This window comes from Scyliorhinus torazame, chromosome 9, assembly GCF_047496885.1.
Source record: "Scyliorhinus torazame isolate Kashiwa2021f chromosome 9, sScyTor2.1, whole genome shotgun sequence".
Taxonomy (NCBI): Eukaryota; Metazoa; Chordata; class Chondrichthyes; order Carcharhiniformes; family Scyliorhinidae; genus Scyliorhinus; species Scyliorhinus torazame.
Genome location: NC_092715.1, coordinates 67973929 through 67997194, shown reverse-complemented (window position 1 = coordinate 67997194; position 23266 = coordinate 67973929). Strand labels below are relative to the sequence as shown.

The following is a 23266-nucleotide window of genomic DNA, read 5'->3' as shown; positions in this document are numbered from 1 at the left end:
ATTGAAAGATACCTCGAGGTCAATGAAGATGGAGCGGTCCAGGTGGGAGTAGTATGGGAGGCGCTGAAGGCGGTGGTTAGGGGGGAGCTGATTTCCATAAGGGCCCACGGGGGAAACAAGAGGGTAAAGAAAGGGAGAGACTGATTGGGGAGATTCTGAGGGTGGATAGGCAATATGCGGAGGCCCCGGATGAAGGGCTATACAGGGAAAGACGGAGACTACAGACGGAGTTTGACCTGCTGACCACGGGTAAGGCGGAGACGCAGTGGAGAATGGCACAGGGAATACAATACGAATATGGGGAAAAGGCGAGCCGATTGCTGGCCCAACGACTTAGGAAGAGGGGGGCGGCGAGAGAGATCGGAGGAGTTAGGGACGGGGAGGGTGAACGGGGTGTTTAAGTCATTTTATGAGAGGCTGTATAAGTCCCAACCCCCGGAGGGGAAAGAGGGAATGATACACTTCCTGGACCAGCTGGAGTTCCCGAGGGTTGAGGAGCAGGAGGTGGCAGGTTTGGGAGCGCAGATTGAGATGGAGGAGGTGATTAAAGGAATTGGGAACATGCAGGCAGGAAAGGCCCCGGGACCAGATGGGTTCCCGGTGGAATTTTACAGGAAATATGTGGACCTACTGGCCCCACTCCTGACAAGAACCTTCAATGAGGCTAAGGAAAGGTGGTCACTACCCCTGACAATGTCGGAGGCGACGATATCGTTGATCCTGAAACGAGACAAAGACCCGCTGCAGTGCGGGTCATACAGGCCCATCTCCCTCCTAAATGTAGATGCCAAGTTACTAGCCAAAGTGATGGCGACAAGGATAGAGGACTGTCTCCCAGGGGTGGTAAATGACGACCAGACAGGGTTTGTTAAAGGGAGGCAATTGAATGCCAATATACGAAGGTTGCTGGGGGTGATGATGATGCCCCCACCGGAGGGGGAGGCGGAGATAGTGGTGGCGATGGATGCAGAGAGTGGAGTGGGACTACCTGTGGGAGGTACTGAAGAGATTTGGATTTGGAGAGGGGTTCATCAGATGGGTTCAGCTCCTGTACGGGGCCCCGGTGACAAGCATGGTTACAAACAGGCACCGATCCGACTATTTCCGATTACATAGGGGCACAAGACAGGGGTGCCCCCTGTCCCCGTTACTGTTCACGCTGGCAATCAAGCCATTGGCCATAGCGCTGAGGGGCTCTAAGAAGTGGAAGGGGTTGCTCAGAGGAGGAGAGGAACATCGGGTGTCATTATATGCGGATGATTTGCTGCTATATGTGGCGGACCCAGTGGAGGGGATGCCAGAGATAATGCAGATACTCAGGGAGTTTGGAGAGTTCTCGGGATATAAATTGAATATGGGAAAGAGTGAACATTTTGTGATGCACCCCGGGGAACAGGGAAGGGGGATAGATGATCTGCCGCTGAGGAGAGTAGCAAGGGATTTTTGATATCTAGGGATCCAGGTGGCCAGGAACTGGGGAACCTTGCATAAACTTAACTTGACGCGGCTGGTAGAGCAGATGGAGGAGGACTTTAAGAGGTGGGACATGGTGCCCCTGTCATTGGCGGGCAGAGTACAGGCGGTTAAAATGGTGGTCCTCCCGAGGTTTCTTTTTGTGTTTCAGTGCCTCCCCATACTGATTACAAAAGGCCTTTTTCAAGAAAGTGGACAGGAGTATTATGAGCTTTGTGTGGGCTGGAAATACCCAGAGGGTAAAGAGGAGGTTCCTGCAGCGCAGTAGGGACAGAGGAGGACTGGCACTGCCGAGTCTGAGTGACTATTATTGGGCCGCCAACGTGTCCATGATATGTAAGTGGATGAGGGAAGAAGGGGCGGCGTGGAAAAGGCTGGAGATGGCATCCTGTAAGGGAACAAGTTTAAAAGCACTGGCGGCGGCGCCGTTACCGTTCCCCCCGAAAACATATACCACAAACCCAGTAGTGGGGGCGACTTTGAAGATTTTGGGGCAGTGGAGACGACATAGGTGAGTGACGGGTGCCTCGGTGTGGTCCCCGATAAGGAACAATCACAGGTTCGTCCTGGGGAGGATAGATAGGGGATTCCAATCTTGGCAGCGAGCAGGAATTGGGAAGTTGAAGGACTTGTTCTTGGACGGGACGTTCGCGAGTTTGGGAGCATTGGTAGAAAAATACGGGTTGCCACCTGGGAATGCCTTCCGATATATGCAAGTGAGGGCATTTGCGAGGCAACAGGTGAGGGAATTTCCGCAGCTCCCGGCGCAAGGGATCCAGGACAGAGTGATTTCGGGGGCATGGGTCGGTGAAGGTAAAGTGTCCGATATGTACAGGGAAATGAGAGACGAGGGGGAGACGATGGTAGAGGAGCTGAAGGGTAAATGGGAGGAGGAGCTGGGGGAAGAGATTGAGGAGGGGCTGTGGGCAGATGCCCTATGTAGGGTAAATTCCTCGTCCTCATGTGCCAGGCTTAGCCTGATCCAATTCAAGGTTCTACACAGGGCGCATATGACGGGAGCAAGGCTGAGTATATTTTTTGGAGTGGAGGATAGGTGTGGGAGGTGCGCGGGAAGCCCGGCGAACCACACTCACATGTTTTGGTCATGTCCGGTATTGCATGGGTTCTGGGAGAGTGTGGCAAGAGTGATCTCAAAGGTGGTGGGGGTCCGGGTCGAACCGAGCTGGGGGTTGGCTATATTTGGGGTTGCAGAAGAGCCGGGAGTGCAGGAGGCGCGAGAGGCCGATGTTTTGGCCTTTGCGTCCCTAGTAGCCCGGCGAAGGATTCTACTTATGTGGAAAGAAGCCAAACCCCCAGGCGTGGAGGCCTGGATAAACGACATGGCAGGGTTTACAAAATTGGAGCGAATAAAATACGCACTAAGAGGTTCGGCTCAAGGGCTCACGAGGCGGTGGCAACCGTTCCTTGACTATCTCGCAGAGCGATAAGGGAAAACAGGAAAGACAGCAGCAGCAACCCGGGGGGGGGGGGGGGGGGGTGTATTCGGTGTTTGGGTTTTTTTTTCATCCTAGTTGTTTATATTTATTTTTTCAGTATTATTATTTCTCTTTTCTTGTTCTTTTTCTGCACTTGTTGTTAGTTTAATATATTGTTTAAGTAACGGTCAATGTACATTTTGTTACAAAGTTGTAAAAATGGAAAATTCTTTTTGAACGAAAAACTTTAATAAAATATATTTTTAAAAAAAGATATAAATGGGCAGTTGATGGAAAGGCTTTGCTGGAGGAAGTAAAGGGGAAATGGGAGGAAGAGTTGGGTTTGGCTTGGGGATGGAAATGGTGTGTGGAACAAGGCTCTGCATAGAGTCAACAGGGTTCTGGATAAGTAAAGGAGGGCGGAGTTATGGGGATAGTTTTATAAAATTTTTTAAAATCAGTTTGACCTTTTTGTGTGCTATAAATTGAACATTTTCTTAATAAAATCATTTTTTTTAAAAAGAGGCATATATGAATTAACAGATAATACAGACTTTAAATGGCAGATGCGGCCAAGGCAGGTTTTATGGATTTCTCAGTAACCCACCAAGTAACCACTTGAGTCAACAATCTCATTGAAAATCTCGCTCACGAGGGAGTCCAGTCTTCACCATTGAAGAACCAATATTGAAATTCTCACCAAAAGTCACTGGACTCAGATAGCCACTTTGCAGGATTTAAATCATGCCTCCCAAACTCTATCCCTTTAGGTTCCAGAGTATGGGGCACTCAACTACCAACCCAGAAGCAGAACTTCAGCTGCATCAAACAGAATACTACTGTTCACAGGGGCACCTCTGCCCCACATGTAGCCTGCCACACAAAGTCACCATCCTTCTGCTGCTCCTGCCCCTTAAAGGTCAACCAACCACAGCCCTGTTTTCTGCTTGGAGCCACTTTCTTTGCTTTTTTCAGCTGGGACTTCTCCCTGTCCCAGGCTCCTCTTTTGGGACCTCTCCATGGAATTCCTCTTCACAACGGCACTTCACTCCTGGTCACACAACCTGAGTTTTCACGTAGTTTATTTTTCCCCTATTTACACAGGCAAACTATTGTCAGAAAGGCCAAGTCATTTAACTGCTTGATTGTGCACTTGCCACCAGCTCCCTGTCCATACAGACGTGAAACTCTTGAGGCCCGTCAGGTCTAGAGTTCCCAGTCTCTGCTTTCAACAAGATGGGTTTGGATTTCTTAAACAATTTTGGCTTCTTTTGTAAAATTAAATCTGTGTACTTGTCCTCGATCCTTTCAAAAGTGTGAACCTTTCTCCCTCTCCAGACTCATGGTTTTGAATTTCTCGATCAAATCTCTTCTCCAAGGAAAACAGTTCCAATCTATCTTCATAACTCAGCTCCTCACTCCTGGAACCATTCCAGTGAATCCCTTCTGCACTCTCTCTCCAATTCATTCACATACTTGCTGAAGTGTGGCATCCAGAACTAGACACAATACTCCAGCTGAGGCCAAACTAGTGTCTTGTACAAGTCTAACATCCTTTATGTTGTACACTCTATGCCCCATTACTAAAGCCTAGGATACGGTTTGTATTATTATCCGTACTCTCAACCTGTCCTGCCAACTTCAATGACTTATTCACATATACTGGAACTGCAGTTTACTTTCTATCATCTCTCTATGTTCTTCCTACTAAAATGACTCACTTTATATTTCCCTGCATTGAACTTCATCTTCCACTCGTCTGCCCATTCCATCAATTTCTCAAGTAACTTTGGAGTGTTAAATGTGGCACTGAGATGCTTAGGGCAGTAAGATGCAGATCTGAATTCCTGCCCTGTGATGAGTTAAGTCGATCTCAGCTAATCCAGTGATGAGAAGAACCAAAATGTCGTAAACTCTTGTCCGAGTCAGAAAGTTATGGGTTTGAGTCCCAATCCAGACACTTTAGCCCCAAAATCTAGGCCGACACTTATAGTCACTACTGAGCAAGGCCTGCCTGCACGGTCAGAAGTGCCTTTTTTCAGATGAGACATTAAAACCCACCTGTCCTCAGGTGGACTTAATAAAGCATTATTGAAGAGTAGCAGGCACCGATATTTGATATCCTGGCCAATACTAATTCTTCAGATCACCAAAACAGATCATTTAAATCTCATTGCTGTTTGTGGGACGTACGCAATTGCTGTTTTTTCCACAACTGTGAATATATTTCAAAGTACTTCATTGGCTGAAAAGCACTTTGGGATGAAGTCACAAAGATGCCATTATAAAATGCAAACTCCTTTTATTACTAACAATAGTTATTTCACCCTCATGAGGGAGTACTGAAGAAATCTGATTTGAGTGCATTTAAGATATATCGAAAATGCAAGAATATTACTGATTAAACAAGAGTAACAGTTCCAAAGAACACACAAACCACTCAATCTTCTATAATGTTTTAATACTTTTCACTTTTTAAATACTGGATTTTAATTTGTGATAACATGAAGGAACTAAACTTTATAAACTGATCTTTTACACATTGCTGATTGGAAAAACTGTTTTACAGTCCAACATCACAGACACACATTAACCAGTGTTTTGCTGTACACAAAGCTAAATCAGGATATAAAGCTTTCATAAAACAAATCTCTTACCACATTCTACACACAATATATTTTGAAATAAAAGTCCATATTTTAACCTGTAACTGACGTGTTTTTACATTCCAGAGAAGTTTCAATACTTTACAATCGCCTCTTTTAGTGTAATCACTTTATACCAGAATAATTTCAAAATTACATCACATTTAGTGCAATTGTGGCTAACAATATCAAGTTCTATACATGTAAACTTCCCAATTTATTAAAAGTTAGCTTAATTCAAACCAGTACCAGGTTTTTAACCCGGATCATTGCTAAAGTTCCCATTGATAAGTTAGTCAGGTATATAACAGTTTTTCATTTGGAATATTCAATCAAAATTTACAGTTTCCCCCCAAATTCCCTGTAAAGATCTATGCACAAACTTTGTTGATTGTTCCTTGTTGAATGCAAGGATTTTTAAGTAAACTGAAATTAATAGGTGCTGGAAATAAACAGCATGATAAAACACCTGCTTCTGTAAGCCACTGAGATTTTCATGTTCACTTTGAATCCAGTATATATGGCTCATTCAAGCAATCTGGTAACAAACTCCATATTTCTAGTCCAAGAGTAGACTGTTTCCATGACTCCCAGTTATCATTTTTGTCCAGCTGAAAAGCATAACTAGTGTAAGGCAGATGAAAATAATTTTCTCCACATAGAAAGCTATGAGCTGAATTAGCAGCAAGGCTAAAGAACTAGAGACTAAAGAATGGAGACTGAATCTACTGCCATCAGCAGAGAGAGGGATCTATCTATTTAATCAAACTAATGCATGACCCAAAAAGCAGTACGGAGTAAGATGCTACAAGTGCTCTTATGCGTGGTCATCTCCCAGGCATAAATATTCCCTGTTGTTTGAAACTCAAATTTTTTTAAACATTGCCAAGCACCAGTTTAATTACCAAAGTTGGGATTAGTATTCTGCTTCAGAGTATAGGTTCCAATATATGACTGTGAAATGATAAGCCTCACTTGCTGCACTCCACCCAACAGTGTCTGTGAGATGAATTTCAACCACTGCACACTGGTTTTAACACCACTTCTCAATGCCACCAGCCTCTAAACGGACACAGAAGCTACACAATAACCAGTGTGACATTTCTTTAAAATCTGACTTTTATGTTTGTTTTGATACATGCACCTGGAATACTAATTTTATATAAAATTGATCAAGTGTATAGAGGAATTCTTGCAAGAAAATTAGCACTAAAATGTCTCCAAAAAAGTCACATGCAAGATGAATATGCAAAACAGGAGGGAACAGTCTAAAAAAAGGTGGGGGGCGGTTTTTGGAGCATTCCAGTACAAATGGAAATCTGCACGTAGCTGTAATATGAATTGTAACTGCTATTTAGGGGAGTGCACTGAGAAAATTAATTTCATCTCCATCATCAAGCAACACATTTCAGCCAACCAATGTAAACTGGGAACGAACAGAAGTCCAAAAAGCGCCCTCTTTAATATGATGGCTCGACTGCATTAACCACTCCCAAATTCCCTCAATGTCGAAATGAACAGAATATCCAGCTTTTTGCATTACGATGATACACTAGCTATACAAAACCAGTTATTTTGGTCTAATAGAAAGCAAAACCCTTGCATTCAGCCAGGAAACCCTTTCTTCCTGTTGATTTGTTATTTACCACAAATTAATTTTAAATGCAGATGTGAACGGTTTTGGTGAAGCATGGAAATGATCAGAAAACCCTTCTTTATAAACAGCTGGATTTACTAGGTATAGCCTGGAAGTTTCTGTATAATCTAAACATAAAAGTGTTCTAAATTAATCCTCAACACAGAACCCATACTGGACCATGCTTCTAATAGAACACATCAAAACAATTTATCGAGCGCATAACCATTCCTCAAATTTAGGCACTTTCACACTTGAAGCAGTTGTCATATATACAGTATAGTTAGTGATGTGGTATTGTGCTGTAAAAATAAAGCCTGCTGGTCACATTATTGATATTCATTCATTTGCTTACATCATATTGGTTGTACCATCAATTGTTAACAACATTAAAGGATTTGTGGTGGCTCTAAACCCTAAACTTGGTATTAAAAAGAAACAAGTCAATTTGTTGCAAAATAATACGGAAGGATTGTGCAATGTGCACAACTTTTATGACAAAAATTTTTAATCCAGCAGTCCTGAAAACCAAGTGCAAATATTTTTAGCTGCATCCAGGTACAGACACTGCATTAAGTATTGCCTTGAAATCAATAGGAAGAAAGAAAAAGGTCTCACTGCACAGAATTTCATGGGAATTGAAGCTCTTCAGATGCATCCATTCCACAAAGCAACATGTATCAAGAGCACGTAAATTTATTCCTGAAATACAACTGGCTAGTTCTGATCAAACATCAGGAACAGCACTTAATTCAATTCAGAACAGATTATGCACAATTGCATGAATGAACGGGAAGATATGCACCTTCTGAAAGTAGTGCACTAACGATTTATGCAATGGGCTTCACCTATCAGCTATGCTTAGCCGGCGTACCTTATTCACAATAATGCACACCTCTTCCACCAATATTGCTTAAAACAGTCATTCATCTTTTGACGATATGTCTACACTGGTCATGACTAGAACACCAATCTATTTCAACATGAAAAATCCTCATTTGACATGTTTCAAGTAATCCTCCTTCCAGCCCATACCACCGTCTTAAAAGATTTCAGAACTTTCAATTACAACACAAAATATATATGTAACAAATATACAAACTAAAAACGCAGTAGAAATATAGTTTGTAAACAAAAGAGAAATAAAGCTTTTCAAAATCTCCATCAAAACTGTACGTTCTTCATAGGAGATCGTAAGAAAGAGAAAGGGCAAATGCCAGAGGTCAAAGGGCATAGACAGCCCCAAATTTGTTTTATATTAAATTAGTTTCAAGGTTAGAAGCAAGGACTGGTTTTAGGCCAGCAAAAGAATGTGATGAGTTCAGTGATTATAGAATGCTAATTAGCAAGACTTGAGTAAGACTTAAAGAAATTACACCTTACTGTAGACCCCAAAGATGGCGAACATTTTTGCAACTTAAGATCACAAATTAGGTTTTGTTTGTTGCAAAAATGTTGAAATTTTGGCCATGATTATGCAGGCCTACATTAACAAACATGCTATCTTTTTAACAATTAAAGCCATCAACCTATTGTTTTTGATCCAAAGTGTGATTGTTTTATAAAAAAAAATGTTGCTGGGTCAAATTGTAAACAGCTGCATGAGCTCCACATACAGATGAGTTACACAATGGCGCACTAAAATGGAACAGAGCACAGACAGTGTTGAACATCAGCCACATATGCAAAATGTCAGCCTATATCAGTTGGGTGCAGGCTGAGAACTGGCACAGGCCTTGCAAGAGGGAAGGACACTGGAAATTCGATGCCCCAGCTCAGTCACTGTAATCCTGGAGTGTACGAGGATATATTTTCTTCCATACATTGATTGCCGGGGAAAGCATGGTAGAAACAGCAGCAAATCCATGCTGAACACTAAAGACACAAGATGGTAAAAGTCACTATTTTTAGGACTATTGTTTAAACCTGCCACTTGTATACTTCTTTACACATTAAAAAGGCACTGATATGGCATATCTTACTCTCAAGGTCCTAAAATCCATTACAAGATATTTCATTAGAGAATGTTCCTCATTATTTCTAAGTAAAACACCTTAGGACATTTTCTTTTTTTTTTAATTTAGAGTCCCCAATTCATTTTCTCCAATTAAGGAGCAATTTAGCGTGGCCAATCCACCTAACCTGCACATCTTTGGGTTGTGGGGGCGAAACCCACGCAAACACGAGGAGAATGTGCAAACTCCACACAGACAGTGACCCAGAGTCGGGATCGAACCTGGGACCTCGGTGCCGTGAGGCAACAGGGCTAACCCACTGCGCCACCGTGCTGCCCCGCCTTAGGACATTTTCAGTGTTAAAGGAACCATATAATAATGTTTTTTGTTAAGACACAGAATTCTGAATTATTAATTCTTTGAGGTGAGCTATTTAAGCAATTGTGTCAATGTTTCATTCTCTTGATCATGGTCTGTAAAAAAAAACAACCTAAACTTCTAAGATTTTGTTCATAAATGAACAAGGAAGAGTGTTGCGCTAATTGCAGACAGCCTCTAATCCACAAAGCCTGTGAGGGAGGTCTCATTATGGTGCAAGCCATACATGGACCTTGCAGCTGGAAGTCAACTGTCTGCCTTTTGAGACCACCATTTTAAAGCTATTGCACCTCTGGTAATCATTCAGTAATAAGATCGAATTGCAATAGTCTCGTGCAAATTGTACTTGGCCCATCAAAAAAGCAGCCATAAATCCGACCTCAGTTGTGAGCTACAAATTCTGTTTCCAACTACAAGGTGTAAACATTTAGGCTGTGTAATCTGTAATTTGTCTTGTGGCAACAAAATTATACTCAAGCAGAGAAAAACAAAGGTCTTGGAGAAGAGGTGATTTGTAGTAAAATATGATTCCCCTCTTATTCCCTGAAGTCTCCCCACACATGGTACTGTTTATAATTCAGGGATCAAGGAACTTGGTTAAAGGGCTGTGTATTAATTCTAATAAAGGCAGTTTGTGTAGTCATTGAGATTCTAACTTAAATAATTCACTCCGCCCAACATCCATACAACTACAATTTCCTTCAAATTTCATTAAGCATTAGCAGTTATTAAAATATCGAATTGTATGCTCTTGGGCACTTTTGTCTTAAAACTGGACGTAACCATTTTCCTCTTTAATAGATATAATTAATATTATACCTCTAGATACTAGAAGAGAATGTCTTTGCCTGCAGTTTTCTCCTGCACATAAGATGTAAAACGCTTGAGGAATTTGGGATATTCACGTTTTGCAACTGCTCGAAGTACTGACGCTGGTGCCCATCCTCCAGGATTTACTAAGAGCAAAGAAACAACATAGGGGCCAAATTAGATCTTTTAAAAATACAAATGATTCAATAACCAACATTCTAAAAATGGCAGGAGTTCATTTTAAAAGTTCAGGATGTTTCTGGACGAAAACTGTTGGAGAACACACAGATAAATATGCTTTCACTTTCTCAATTACTAATGCTAAGGCCAAATCTTAACATATCAAAAACACGATTTGAAAGATTATCTAAATTGCATTATAGCTTCACAATGCAAACACAAGCAAAATTCACCTCTCTCAATTTAAAGTTGTTTAATTCAAGTTATCTATTCAATTGAAATGATATAAAAATAAAATTTAATGAAAATAAATTGTTCAACTTGCAGCTCAATTCAAATTGCCAAACAAATGAGTCCTGAACAATGACAATTTTTAAATTTATCCCAGTTAGGCTAACCCTGGTGAGCTATTCAATCACACCTTGCTGATAACGATGAATGATTTCCAAGAATTTGGAAGCACCCCATTTCTGCTTTGTGACTGTGCTGCTTCAAACCAAGGTCCACCACACAAGGGAAGCAAGCAATATTCCCACGGAAGCAGGCAAGTACAATATTTTAAAAAACATTTTTTTTAACCTTGCTATAAGGCCAACGGCAGTGAATGAAACTGGTTGTTTTACAAGCTGCAGCCCAGCAGAATATTAGCTTTCAATGAATAGTCGTAGATGGGAATAAAGCTAAGCATCAATTTACATTCACAGACTCCATTAGAAAGGCCACAAAACAAAGTTGATGAGCCTGCGTTCCAAAAACATCTCAGTTCAAATTTTGCTGCAGCAGGGAATTTGATGGCATCATAAGAATCCGAAGAAATAGGAATAGGCATCTCGCTCATGGAGCCCGCTCCGCCATTCAATAAGACCATTGCTGATATAACTGTAGCCTTAACTCCATTTTCCTGCCTTGCCCTTCCCATAATCACTGACTCTGTTGTAGATCATCTGCTGTTAGACATGCCCTTGTATATTTGGACTTTAAAAAAATGCTTCTGCATGGCAAGCTGCTGTAAGTGTGAATTATTGGTGCCACAGCAGGGGAAAGACGCCGCCTGGGACCCAAGTGAACAGAGTAAACAACAGTGGATCTCCATAACCAATCAGATTAGAGGATAGAGAAGGAAGTAAAATATAAATTAGAGTTGGTGAATTCAATGTCAAATCAGGTAGAGAAAGAAGTAGAGGGGAAAGAAAGGATAGAGTTACAAAAAGTAAAGTTTAAAAATTGCCATTTTAAAAAATTCCAACGATTAGTACCTTGATGAATGAGACACCTCACTTGGTGAGACCACACCTGGAGTATTGTGTGCAGTTTCAGTCTCCCTACCTAAGAAAGGATATACTTGCCACAGAGCGAGTGGAGCAAAGGTTCAATAAACTGATATTGTGATTGGCGGGACTGTCCGATGAGGAGAGATTGGTTCAACTGGGCCTGTATTCACTAGAGTTTATAAGGATGAGAGGAGTTCAGATTGAAACATAGTAAATTGTAACAGACTGGACAGACTAGATGAAGAGAGGATGTTTTCCAGGTTGGGAAATCCAGAACTAGGGGACAGTCTCAGGGTAAGGGGTAGACCATTTAGAACTGAGGAGGAAGAAAGATTTCTTCACTCAAATGGTAGTGAACCTGTGAAATTCTCTGGCACAGATGGCTGTGGAGGCTAAGTCGCTGAATGAATTCAAGGAACATATATTTTTTTCAGATTTTAATGTCATCAAGGGGCGAATGTTGAGACAGAGGGTCAGTCATGATCACATTGAATGGTGGAGCAGGCTTGAAGTGCCAAATGGCCTATTCCTAGTTTCTACTTTTCTAACTATTTAAAAAAAATCTTTCATGGGACGTAGGTGTTACTGTCTGGGCCACCATTTATTGCCCATCCCTAATTTCACACGAGTCTTTTAAGAGTCATCACATTGCATGTAGGCCAGACCAGGTAAGGACAGCAGATTTCCTTCTCGAAATGACATTAGTGAACCGGATGGGTTTCTAAGACAATCTACAATGGTTTTATGGTCATCATTAGACTTTTAATTCCAGATTTTTATTCAATTCAAATTTCACCATCTGCCATGGGTCTCCAGAGCATTACCCTTGGTTTCTGGGTTACTAGTCCGGCACAATATCACTACGCCACTGCCTCCCCTATGTATGAGGAGCAATCTAATTTAGGAATCTTAAATGCTAAAGCAATTCATAGGATAGACACAGAAAAGCTATTTTGTCTGGTGGGAGAATCCAAAACAAGGGTAAGATAACATTAGAGATATGCCATTTAGGAGTGAAATCAGGAAGCATAGTTTATCTACATGAAGGATAATGGAAATCCGGTACTCTTCTTTAAATGGCTGGAAATGCTGGATCGTTTGAATTTTGCAGGATTTTTGTTGGCCATGGGTATCAAGGGATATGGGGTAGGTGAATAAATGGAATTCAGGTACACAGCGGCCTCGATCGAACAGAATGACAGAACAGGCTCAAAGACCGAGTTGCTAATTCCTGTCCATATATTGCTTCACCAAACCACACATCCGGATTTGAGGATTCCAAGGTGTTGTTAGCATCTACAGGCAGGCACTCAATAGCAGCCTTCTTGAGAAATGCCCATCCAACTTCCTTCGCCACATCCTACAGGAAGGTGCTCTTGACTGTAAACTCAGCAGAATACGAAGTCTGAAACTTACCATTGGCTACATATGTGATCTTGCATAGGATGTTATCTCTGCTGATTGCCTGGTTCCCTTCTGGAGGGCTTACTAGTGTCTGGCAGATCATGGCAATGTTTATTTTGGCACGCACACACCTGTTATTCTGCTGTGAAATAGGTGGAGAAATACATCACCATTTTGAAGTTGCACGGCACACAACCACACTTACTTCAGTGAAGAGACTTTACATAAACTTGAGCGAATTCCAATATTTTCCATTGTAACATAAAACAAAATTGTGCAAAGCCAAGCTTCTCGATGTGCTTAGTTAACCTTCAGCTCAGTTATGAACAAATAACAGCATATTTTGCTGTGGAAATCCTTATGAAAAGGAACACTTACCGGAGCACTGTCATGTTCCACAGAAAAATTGCAGACAAGCCATGTATCTGGATCATTTTCATTTGTAGCTGGAACTTTTCGAATTCCAGACAAGTAAAGCACATCTCTCTGAGAAGCTGGCCAAACTCTCTGGAAAACAGGAAAAAAAAATCTGGCTAAGCATCAGCAAGCTACCAAGTCCAAAACCTTCCATTGATACAAGTCACCAACTTACTGCAAATGACTTATACCCTGAAATAATTTCACTTTTGCAAATCATCTAAATGAAAATTAACACTTCAATTTTTCTCTCTGAATATTTTGAATTATTCATGCTTCTAACGGGGGGGGGGGCGCAAAAGGGATTACAGGGTTAGGGTGGGGGCATGGGCCTAGTTAGGGTTTTCTTTCAGAGGGTCAGTGCAGATTCAATGGGTTGAATTGACTCCTCCACTGTAATAATTCTATGATTCTATTAGAATTTCAGCTTGTTATTAATATCAAACGTATGGCTGCTAATCTCCTCAGGCTAAATTAACACCAGTTAGCTCTCCCTCTCAAAGGGCAAAGATCTGGGACTATGGTAACTTTACTAATCTCTGTTTAATTATTCACATGATTTTCTCACAGAGAAAAGGGGTGCGATTTGACCAGAACATTTCAAAGTGTTATTTTGGGTGGGTTTGGCAGGGTCTTTCCCGCCGCTTTTTTGGGTGAGATCCACATTGTGTGTTCCCACAGAGTCAATTTTAGGGCCTTGGGGAGTTTCTCCCCGGCATCGCCCTATCATCACTTCTGAGCTGAACTCACTGGCTAGACCAACTCCTCAGAGATTTGGCCACCAGTTTGAAAGGGTGCCCCGAATGAGCTTCATGTCCCCCACATCGCCTACCCAATGTCACCCCACCAAATGAGGACACCTTGCTATGGGAATCCTTTTTCAGGCAGTCTCCCCCTCCCCCAACCTTTATGAGGCCCCTTCGTACCAGCTCTCAAACCCCTTTTTATGGGGATGGCCCCCGTCAGGCAATGCCACCCTGGCACCTGGGCACCATGGCCGTGCCCTTGCCAGTACCACCCATGCACCTTGGCAGTGTGAGGGTGGCAATGCCAAGGTGCCCAGGTGCCAGAGGGAGAGCCAGGGTGTCACCCTGCCCTGTCCCTGACCACCCAGGTGCCATTACGCCTGGTCCAGTTTGTGTGGAATAGTTCTAAACGACACCTGGTCGAGGCCTCACTGGGGAATCTCATTTAAATATGCTGATCTGGATCTCGCCCACCATGGGCTAGATTCAGATCGCGACGTCTCACAAGGTTCTGTTGAACCTCGCGAGACGTCTCGAGCGTAGCAAATCCCGCAACAGGCTCGTCGCGATACCAAGTCAAGCACGATGAGGCCAGTAAATAGAGCGCAAGATTGTATCAACTGCCATCTCAACATCAAACCATCAAACATTTCTTGAAAACTTAGTTCAAGAGTAGAAAGACTGTAAAATCTATCTCACCTAGTCTTCCATATGGGCTATTCTGGCTAATCCATCTTTCAAAAGATGGAATTAGAAGACAGCAGTATTAAGGAGGTTGACCGATCCCAAAACCATCAAAGCAACATGGGGGAACGGGGAGGATAATTTGGGCATTTTCCCAGTTTCTCAAGATGGGCACACTCAAAGAAATTTTGCACCACTTTGCCAAGTACAATGTAAACAAAATCAGTCTGCCCCTTGAAAGTTACAGATCTACCATTAGGGAAAAAACAAATTCAACTTAGAGGCACTATGTTAACTAGATTTAAGATAAACCCGAACGCAAGTGTAAAATTCTTTTATTTCTGTGAAATTGAGTGCCCAGTGCAGTGAAGGTTGGATTTCGGAGGTTGGTGGTGTAGTTCATTTCTGGAGCAGAATAAGCTGCCCTGATGGTAATATGAGTTGACAAGAGTAGAACAAATAACTTAACCCCTGCACAGGAAATTACATGCATTACTCTAATGAGCAATAAAATAAGTTGAAATTTAAGGTGACACGGTGGCACAGTGGTTAGCACTGCTGCCTCATGGTGCCGAGCACCCGGATTTGATCCCAGTCCTGGATCACTGTCCATTTGGAGTTTGCACATTCTCCCAGTGTCTGCGTGGGTCTCACCCCCACAATCCAAAAAGATATGCCGAGTAGGTGGGTTTAAACTAATACAGCAGGGGCATGGGAACCTAGATTGTAGTTTTAGGGTACGAGAGATTGAGAATATAGAGGTCAGGAGCACAGAATTGACTTCGCAGGAGGGGGCCAATGTTCAGGTAGGTGGTTTGAAGTGTGTCTACTTCAATGCCAGGAGTATACGAAATAAGGTAGGGGAACTGGCAGCATGGGTTGGTACCTGGGACTTCGATGTTGTGGCCATTTTGGAGACATGGATAGTGCAGGGACAGGAATGGTTGTTGCAGGTTCCGGGGTTTAGGTGTTTTAGTAAGCTCAGAGAAGGAGGCAAAAGAAGGGGAGGTGTGGCGCTGCTAGTCAAAAACAGTATTACGGTGGCGGAGAGGATGCTAGATGGGGACTCTTCTTCCGAGGTAGTATGGGCTGAGGTTAGAAACAGGAAAGGAGAGGTCACCCTGTTGGGAGTTTTCTATAGGCCTCCAAATAGTTCTAGGGATGTTGAGGAAAGGATGGCGAAGATGATTCTGGATAAGAGCGAAAGTAACAGGGTAGTTATTATGGGAGACTTTAACTTTCCAAATATTGACTGGAAAAGATATAGTTCGAGTACATTAGATGGGTCGTTTTTTGTACAATGTGTGCAGGAGGGTTTCCTGACACAATATGTTGACAGGCCAACAAGAGGAGAGGCCACATTGGATTTGGTTTTGGGTAATGAACCAGGCCAGGTGTTAGATTTGGAGGTAGGTGAGCACTTTGGGGACAGTGACCACAATTCGGTGACGTTTACGTTAGTGATGGAAAGGGATAAGTATACCCCCGCAGGGCAAGAGTTATAGCTGGGGGAAGGGCAATTATGATGCCATTAGACATGACTTGGGGGGGGGGATAGGTTGGAGAAGTAGGCTGCAAGTGTTGGGCACACTGGATATGTGGAGCTTGTTTAAGGAACAGCTACTGCGTGTTCTTGATAAGTACGTACCGGTCAGGCAGGGAGGAAGGCGTCGAGCGAGGGAACCGTGGTTTACCAAAGAAGTGGAATCTCTTGTTAAGAGGAAGAAGGAGGCCTATGTGAAGATGAGGAGTGAAGTTTCAGTTGGGGCGCTTGATAGTTACAAGGTAGTGAGGAAGGATCTAAAAGAGAGAGCTAAGATGAGCAAGGCGGGGACATGAGAAGTATTTGGCAGGTAGGATCAAGGAAAACCCAAAAGCTTTCTATAGGTATGTCAGGAATAAAAGAATGACTAGGGTAAGAGTAGGGCCAGTCAAGGACAGGGATGGGAAGTTGTGTGTGGAGTCTGAAGAGATAGGCGAGATACTAAATGAATATTTTTCGTCAGTATTCACTCAGGAAAAAGATAATGTTGTGGAGGCGAATGCTGAGACCCAGGCTATTAGAATAGATGGCATTGAGGTACGTAGGGAAGAGGTGTTGGCAATTCTGGACAGGCTGAAAATAGATAAGTCCCTGGGGCCTGATGGGATTTATCCTAGGATTCTCTGGGAAGTGATTGCTGGGCCTTTGGCTTTGATTTTTATGTCATCATTGGCTACAGGAATAGTGCCAGAGGACTGGAGGATAGCAAATGTGGTCCCTTTGTTCAAGAAGGGGAGTAGAGACAACCCCGGCAACTATAGGCCGGTGAGCCTCACGTCTGTTGTGGGTAAAGTCTTGGAGGGGAGTATAAGAGACAAGATTTATAATCATCTAGATAGGAATAATATGATTGGGGATAGTCAGCATGGCTTTGCGAAGGGTAGGTCATGCCTCACAAACCTTATCGAGTTCTTTGAGAAGGTGACTGAACAGGTAGACGAGGGTTGAGCAGTTGATGTGGTGTATATGGATTTCAGTAAAGCGTTTGATAAGGTTCCCCACGGTAGGCTATTGCAGAAAATACAGAGGCTGGGGATTGAGGGTGATTTAGAGATGTGGATCAGAAATTGGCTAGCTGAAAGAAGACAGAGGGTGGTGGTTGATGGGAAATGTTCAGAATGGAGTTCAGCTACAAGTGGCGTACCACAAGGATCTGTTCTGGGGCCGTTGCTGTTTGTCATTTTTATCAATGACCTAGAGGAGGGCGCAGAAAGGTGGGTGAGTAAATTTGCAGACGACACTAAAGTCGGTGGTGTTGTCGATAGTGTGGAAGGATGTAGCAGTTTACAGAGGGACATAGATAAGCTGCAGAGCTGGGCTGAGAGGTGGCAAATGGAGTTTAATGTAGAGAAGTGTGAGGTGATTCACTTTGGAAGGAATAACAGGAATGCGGAATATTTGGCTAATGGTAAAGTTCTTGGAAGTGTGGATGAGCAGAGGGATCTAGGTGTCCATGTACATAGATCCCTGAAAGTTGCCACCCAGGTTGATAGGGTTGTGAAGAAGGCCTATGGAGTGTTGGCCTTTATTGGTAGAGGGATTGAGTTCCGGAGTCATGAGGTCATGTTGCAGCTGTACAAAACTCTGGTACGGCCGCATTTGGAGTATTGCGTACAGTTCTGGTCACCGCATTATAGGAAGGACGTGGAAGCTTTGGAGCGGGTGCAGAGGAGATTTACCAGGATGTTGCCTGGTATGGAGGGAAAATCTTATGAGGAAAGGCTGATGGACTTGAGGTTGTTTTCGTTAGAGAGAAGAAGGTTAAGAGGAGACTTAATAGAGGCATACAAAATGATCAGGGGGTTAGATAGGGTGGACAGTGAGAGCCTTCTCCCGCGGATGGAAATGGCTAGCACGAGGGGACATAGCCTTAAACTGAGGGGTAATAGATATAGGACAGAGGTAGGTTCTTTACGCAAAGAGTGGTGAGGCCGTGGAATGCCCTACCTGCAACAGTAGTGAACTCGCCAACATTGAGGGCATTTTAAAGTTTATTGGATAAGCATATGGATGATAATGGCATAGTGTAGGTTAGATGGCTTTTGTTTTTTGACTTCCCATGTCGGTGCAACATCGTGGGCCGAAGGGCCTGTACTGCGCTGTATCGTTCTATGTTCTATGTTCTAGGTGGATTTGCCACGGTAAATTGTCCTCAATTGGAAAAGAGAGAGAATTGGGTACTCCAAATTTATTTTTTTAAACGTCCAGTATAAATATGATTATGTGAGCTCTCCCAGTAAAAGAATGTGCATATTTTGTTGGTAGCAATATCAATTATGTTCAATATGCATCTTTGTGCATATGACCTCTGTTGAAATGCAGATCGTTACACATAAAGGTGTATTCTGATTTTGGAAACTACTTACAATTTAAACTATCATCCCATATATTTACTGTTTTAAATAACCCTTTTTGAAGGAGATGAGCTTTTAGCTTTAAATATTGAAATTAAATAATTTGTTTTCTGGGCAGAGAATCAGAGTGATAACAGGCTACACATGTCACTCTGCAGTTTATCTGAGATTTATCTTTCAGTAAAGATACCATGGGAACTTTAAAAAGCAATAGGGATTGACACAGCATTTACACATTAAAGAAAGCTTTGTTGAGGTTTTGCCTTTTAGCCGAGAAAGGAACAATGCTGACGGCATCATCTCCCCAGGATCTTCCACAAATGCAGCACATACAACTTTCCCTCTTACGTGCTTTTAAAAACTTATCATTAATTTATAACAGATTATTTCCTGGACAGGATTTATTTGGGCTGCATGTGTACTATAATATAGCATCTCACTTCCCAAGATCAATTCTGCCAATGTATACAGAACATAATTTGTTTGAGGAAAGTTCTGCCATATAGAAATAATCAATAGTTACATTCAGAAAACAAAAGATGATACATCAAACTTGGAAGCACCAACAAAATTGGTTTACAATTAAGTCTCCAGAAAATTACAGAATATCAGCCAAGTGCTACTTCATTTGGTGAAAACAGAGCAACGCTTCCAGGAAACCTTTTCATTGCAAAATGGGAGCATAATCAGCAATGTGTTACCGGTCAGCCAACCTGGAATATATCTCAAGAATGGAACAACACAATTATCTTGTAACCCGGACACATGGATTATAAAGCAAATCTGAACTACTAATCCAGTCAAAATTTGAGTCCTGCACACTGTGGCAAGGGAAACCGGTGACATGTAGCCAGTCTCAAATCTGCTCAAGCACGAGCTCGCTGCCAACCAGTATGCTAATGTGGTCCTAGATAGTTCAGCTCGTTTAAATTTTTCCTTCCTGTTCTTTGCTGGGGTATCATCCCTCAACAGTGCATGTGAAATTGGAGGTTCAGCATATGAGGACATTGCAAGCTTAATATAATTGATTCAATATATGGGACCTACATTGCTAAACTGATGTACCTAAACAACCCAGAAACCTGGGACACTCGCACACTACACCAAGTCACCACCTGTAAAGCTTTAATATCTAATAACAGAGTACATACCTTGTGCGTCTGGTAGATGATGATTGCATTGTCTGATAGAATTTCTAGCACATGAAAGTTTTCAATAGTTGCTGTGGAGTATAAACAGATACATTTCTTGTCAAATCACTACATAGAAATGAATGGGCACTTGCAATACGAATAAGTCACCAGTTATTTTGCTTTTATTTGAGGGAGGAATGTTGACCAAGGAAATCATGAAAGAAATCCCTGCTGTTCTTTAAATGAATCATGGGCTGTTAACGCTCACTTGATTGACTCATTATATCACCTCAACTGAGACGCAGCACCTCAGGCAATGGACACTCCCCCAATACTAATTAAGGTGTTGATTGTACATATGGGTACAACCTTAAAGTAAAATCAACAGCTACTTCTGAAATTAGATAAAGGTGCAAGATTAGAGTGGGGATTACTTCCACATATGGAAAACCTAGTTGCCAAAGACTGGTGCCCTTCTGCAGTTTTGAGAATAAATGACTAAGAAAATGGAGAACAGTTTACATTAGTCAGCTGCGCTGCGTGGCTATGAATGATCATTCCTACATTTTATTGAGTTTACCTCTAGCCAAGTGGCTAAAAACTCATCTGGACCTTGAACTCTGCTGTCAGTGTCGAAAGCAGAAGCGCCTGCACAACTCGGCTGAGCTGGAGCATTCAACATTTCAATCCAGTATTTACAGGAGTTAAAAGAAAGAGGCATGCCACATTTAGCCAATGGGGCTCAATACTTCATTTGCCTTTCACTGGGTTAATTAGCATGAATAAGGAAATTTGTCTTGCACTAAACTAACAATATTCTACCATAAATTAACAATTAAATCTTTTTGGTATAATCTTGCCCCCTTGATCTGTCCCCACATCTTTAGAATTGTGTTTTCATTTCTCTCCAATCATACCACAAAGCTTTACTGTTACAATCAGACACTACAAGCAGACTGCTATTGATCTATCCATAAACTAGAACTTATTTTAAAAATAGCCTTAATAAACTACCAATTTGAAATTAATCTAAAACATTCTTACTTTCCCAATCATTGCGAACATCAACATTCCAAAAGTAATGGCATACTTCATGACCGGTAACTCCTTTGACAGAATGTGTTGCTTTGAGAGGATCCAAGACAATCCCATTCTCTTCCACTTCTCTCCTGTACACCTGCACAAAATGGAGAACTGTGGTTGATTAGGTTAATCTGGATTTTGAAATGCAGCTATGCCACAAAATAGGCATTAGTTTCAACCTTGCACCTACAGAGAATAAGGTGGATCTTACCTTGATCAGAAACACAGTTGAGAAAAAAAAAATCTACCTACACTTTTAGAACAAAAATTGACTTAAGTTTTAAAAACTTCAGACAGTGCAAATATTCCTCACCTTCATTTCTCCCTCTTCCACCACCAACTGCCAATTAGCATCGCCACCTACATCCTGAAGAGAGTATTGCATGTGATTTTGCACCATCTCTTCAACCTGTGAAGACAAAGAGCAACTGTTTTTACAGCCTGCAATACAGCAGACAATGCATTGTGGCCACAATCTGTTACTTGTGGTGTAATCAACAGGTTATCAGCAAATGAAATTCGGACTATTGACTTAATTTTTCAAAAATATCCTCGCCTACAGAAAATGTCAGAAATAGGAAAATGTAGTTTGTCTTAAATGGTTCCTTGTGGGCATCAGTTCCAGCTTTCACACATCGCTGGCTGTCTACTACCATCGGCTGCAAAAATTCTACAAATTGTTTCAGCTGCCTTTCCTAATTTATTTCACATATTTATTACTCATTGGATAAAAAATGCGCCCAAATTAATTATTAATTTCAAGTCTTTCCATCCTTAAAACAATTAAAAGTAAACACAATTTGGATCACCAATTCTTTCCATGATTTTGAAATTTCCTATTAGATTATTGCAACAAAAACAAGACCAATTCTTTCTTCATAAGTCTCAGAGTCTCAGACTAAAGGGACGATTCTTTAAAACAGAGATGAGGAGGAATTTCTTCTGGGGCCAAATCACCGAGTGTCTTTAAGACTGAGTTAGATAGGTTCTTGATTAGTAACGGGATCAGGAGTTATGGGGAGAAGGCAGGAGAATGGGTTGAGAAAAATATCAGCCATGATTGAATGGCAGAGCAGACTCGATGGGCCGAGTGGCCTATTCCTCCTTTGTCTTATAGATACATACATAGAAGATAGGAGCAGGAGGAGGCCTTTTGGCCCTTCGAGCTTGCTCTGCCATTCATCAAAATCATGGCTGATCATCCAACTCAATAGCCTAATCCTGCTTTCTCCCCATAGCCTTTGATCCCATTCTCCCCAAGTGCTATATCCCGCCACCTCTTGAATATATTCAAAGTTTTAGCATCAATTACTTTCTGTGGCAGTGAATTCCACAGACTCACCACTCTTTGTGTGAAGAAATGTCTCCTTATCTCTGTCCGAAATGGTTTACCCTGAATCCTCAGACGGTGACCTGTTTCTGGGCAAGTCCATTTTTGGTAACATTATGGTCCTGCTACGGTCACTTTTAAATGAGCACAGTATTCTCAATGGAATCTAATCAGTTGCTAACGTCACATTTCTCTTGGCCTGTAGTTCGTCTCTCCCTGCTAAAGCAATTCAGTACCTTGGTTGCCTTTCACTGGATTGAGTGGCATGAAAAAGGGAATTTGTCTTGCACTCAGCTGACAATATTCGATCATAAATTAATTAAGTCTCTTGTATATGACATGTAAAGTACTAATCTTGCCCCCTAAGCTCTGTCCCTACATCTTTATAACTCTGAGGGAAGCATTTATATGGGAGAGAAATTAAAACAATATCACCAACTACCACCCAACTTTTTCAAGTTCTGGATTAGACAACTCTTCCATCATTCCCTATTCAAACCCTGCAATTTAGTTTCTGTCCTTACTACATCATTCATCAAAGTTATCCTTTGTGGTGAATCTTTGGAATTATCTTCCCCAGAAGGCTGCGGAGGCTCAGTCATTGAATATGTTCAAAGCAGAAGCATGAAGATGGCATTGAGGTAGAAGATAAGCTATGATCTAGTTAAATGGCGGAGCAGGCTCAAGGGGCCGAATGACCTATTGCTGCTCCTATTTTCCTATCCTATTAGACTGCCTTTTTGTTTCTTCACACCCTCCAAACTCTCTGCAGCTCTCAAAGAATATTC

At 42.0% G+C, this 23266-nt stretch overlaps 1 protein-coding gene across 8 annotated transcripts in view; it reads right to left on the bottom strand.

Annotated features, from left to right (window-relative positions):
* Window positions 1-5353: 5353 nt before the first annotated feature.
* The window catches only part of LOC140429273 (ceramide transfer protein), a 203761-nt gene continuing 185848 nt past the window's right edge, over window positions 5354-23266 (bottom strand). For 7 of the 8 annotated variants that reach the window (XM_072516055.1, XM_072516059.1, XM_072516058.1 and 4 more), the window contains 7 exons: window positions 21462-21557; window positions 21110-21242; window positions 20084-20154; window positions 13567-13695; window positions 13201-13330; window positions 10343-10479; window positions 5354-9065 (listed from right to left, as the gene is read on the bottom strand). In XM_072516055.1, coding sequence (XP_072372156.1) covers window positions 10352-10479; window positions 13201-13330; window positions 13567-13695; window positions 20084-20154; window positions 21110-21242; window positions 21462-21557 — 687 coding nt within the window. In that variant the 3' untranslated portion in view covers window positions 5354-9065; window positions 10343-10351. The remainder of the gene's footprint in view (window positions 9066-10342; window positions 10480-13200; window positions 13331-13566; window positions 13696-20083; window positions 20155-21109; window positions 21243-21461; window positions 21558-23266) is intronic. The other variant, XM_072516057.1, reaches the window with a different exon arrangement.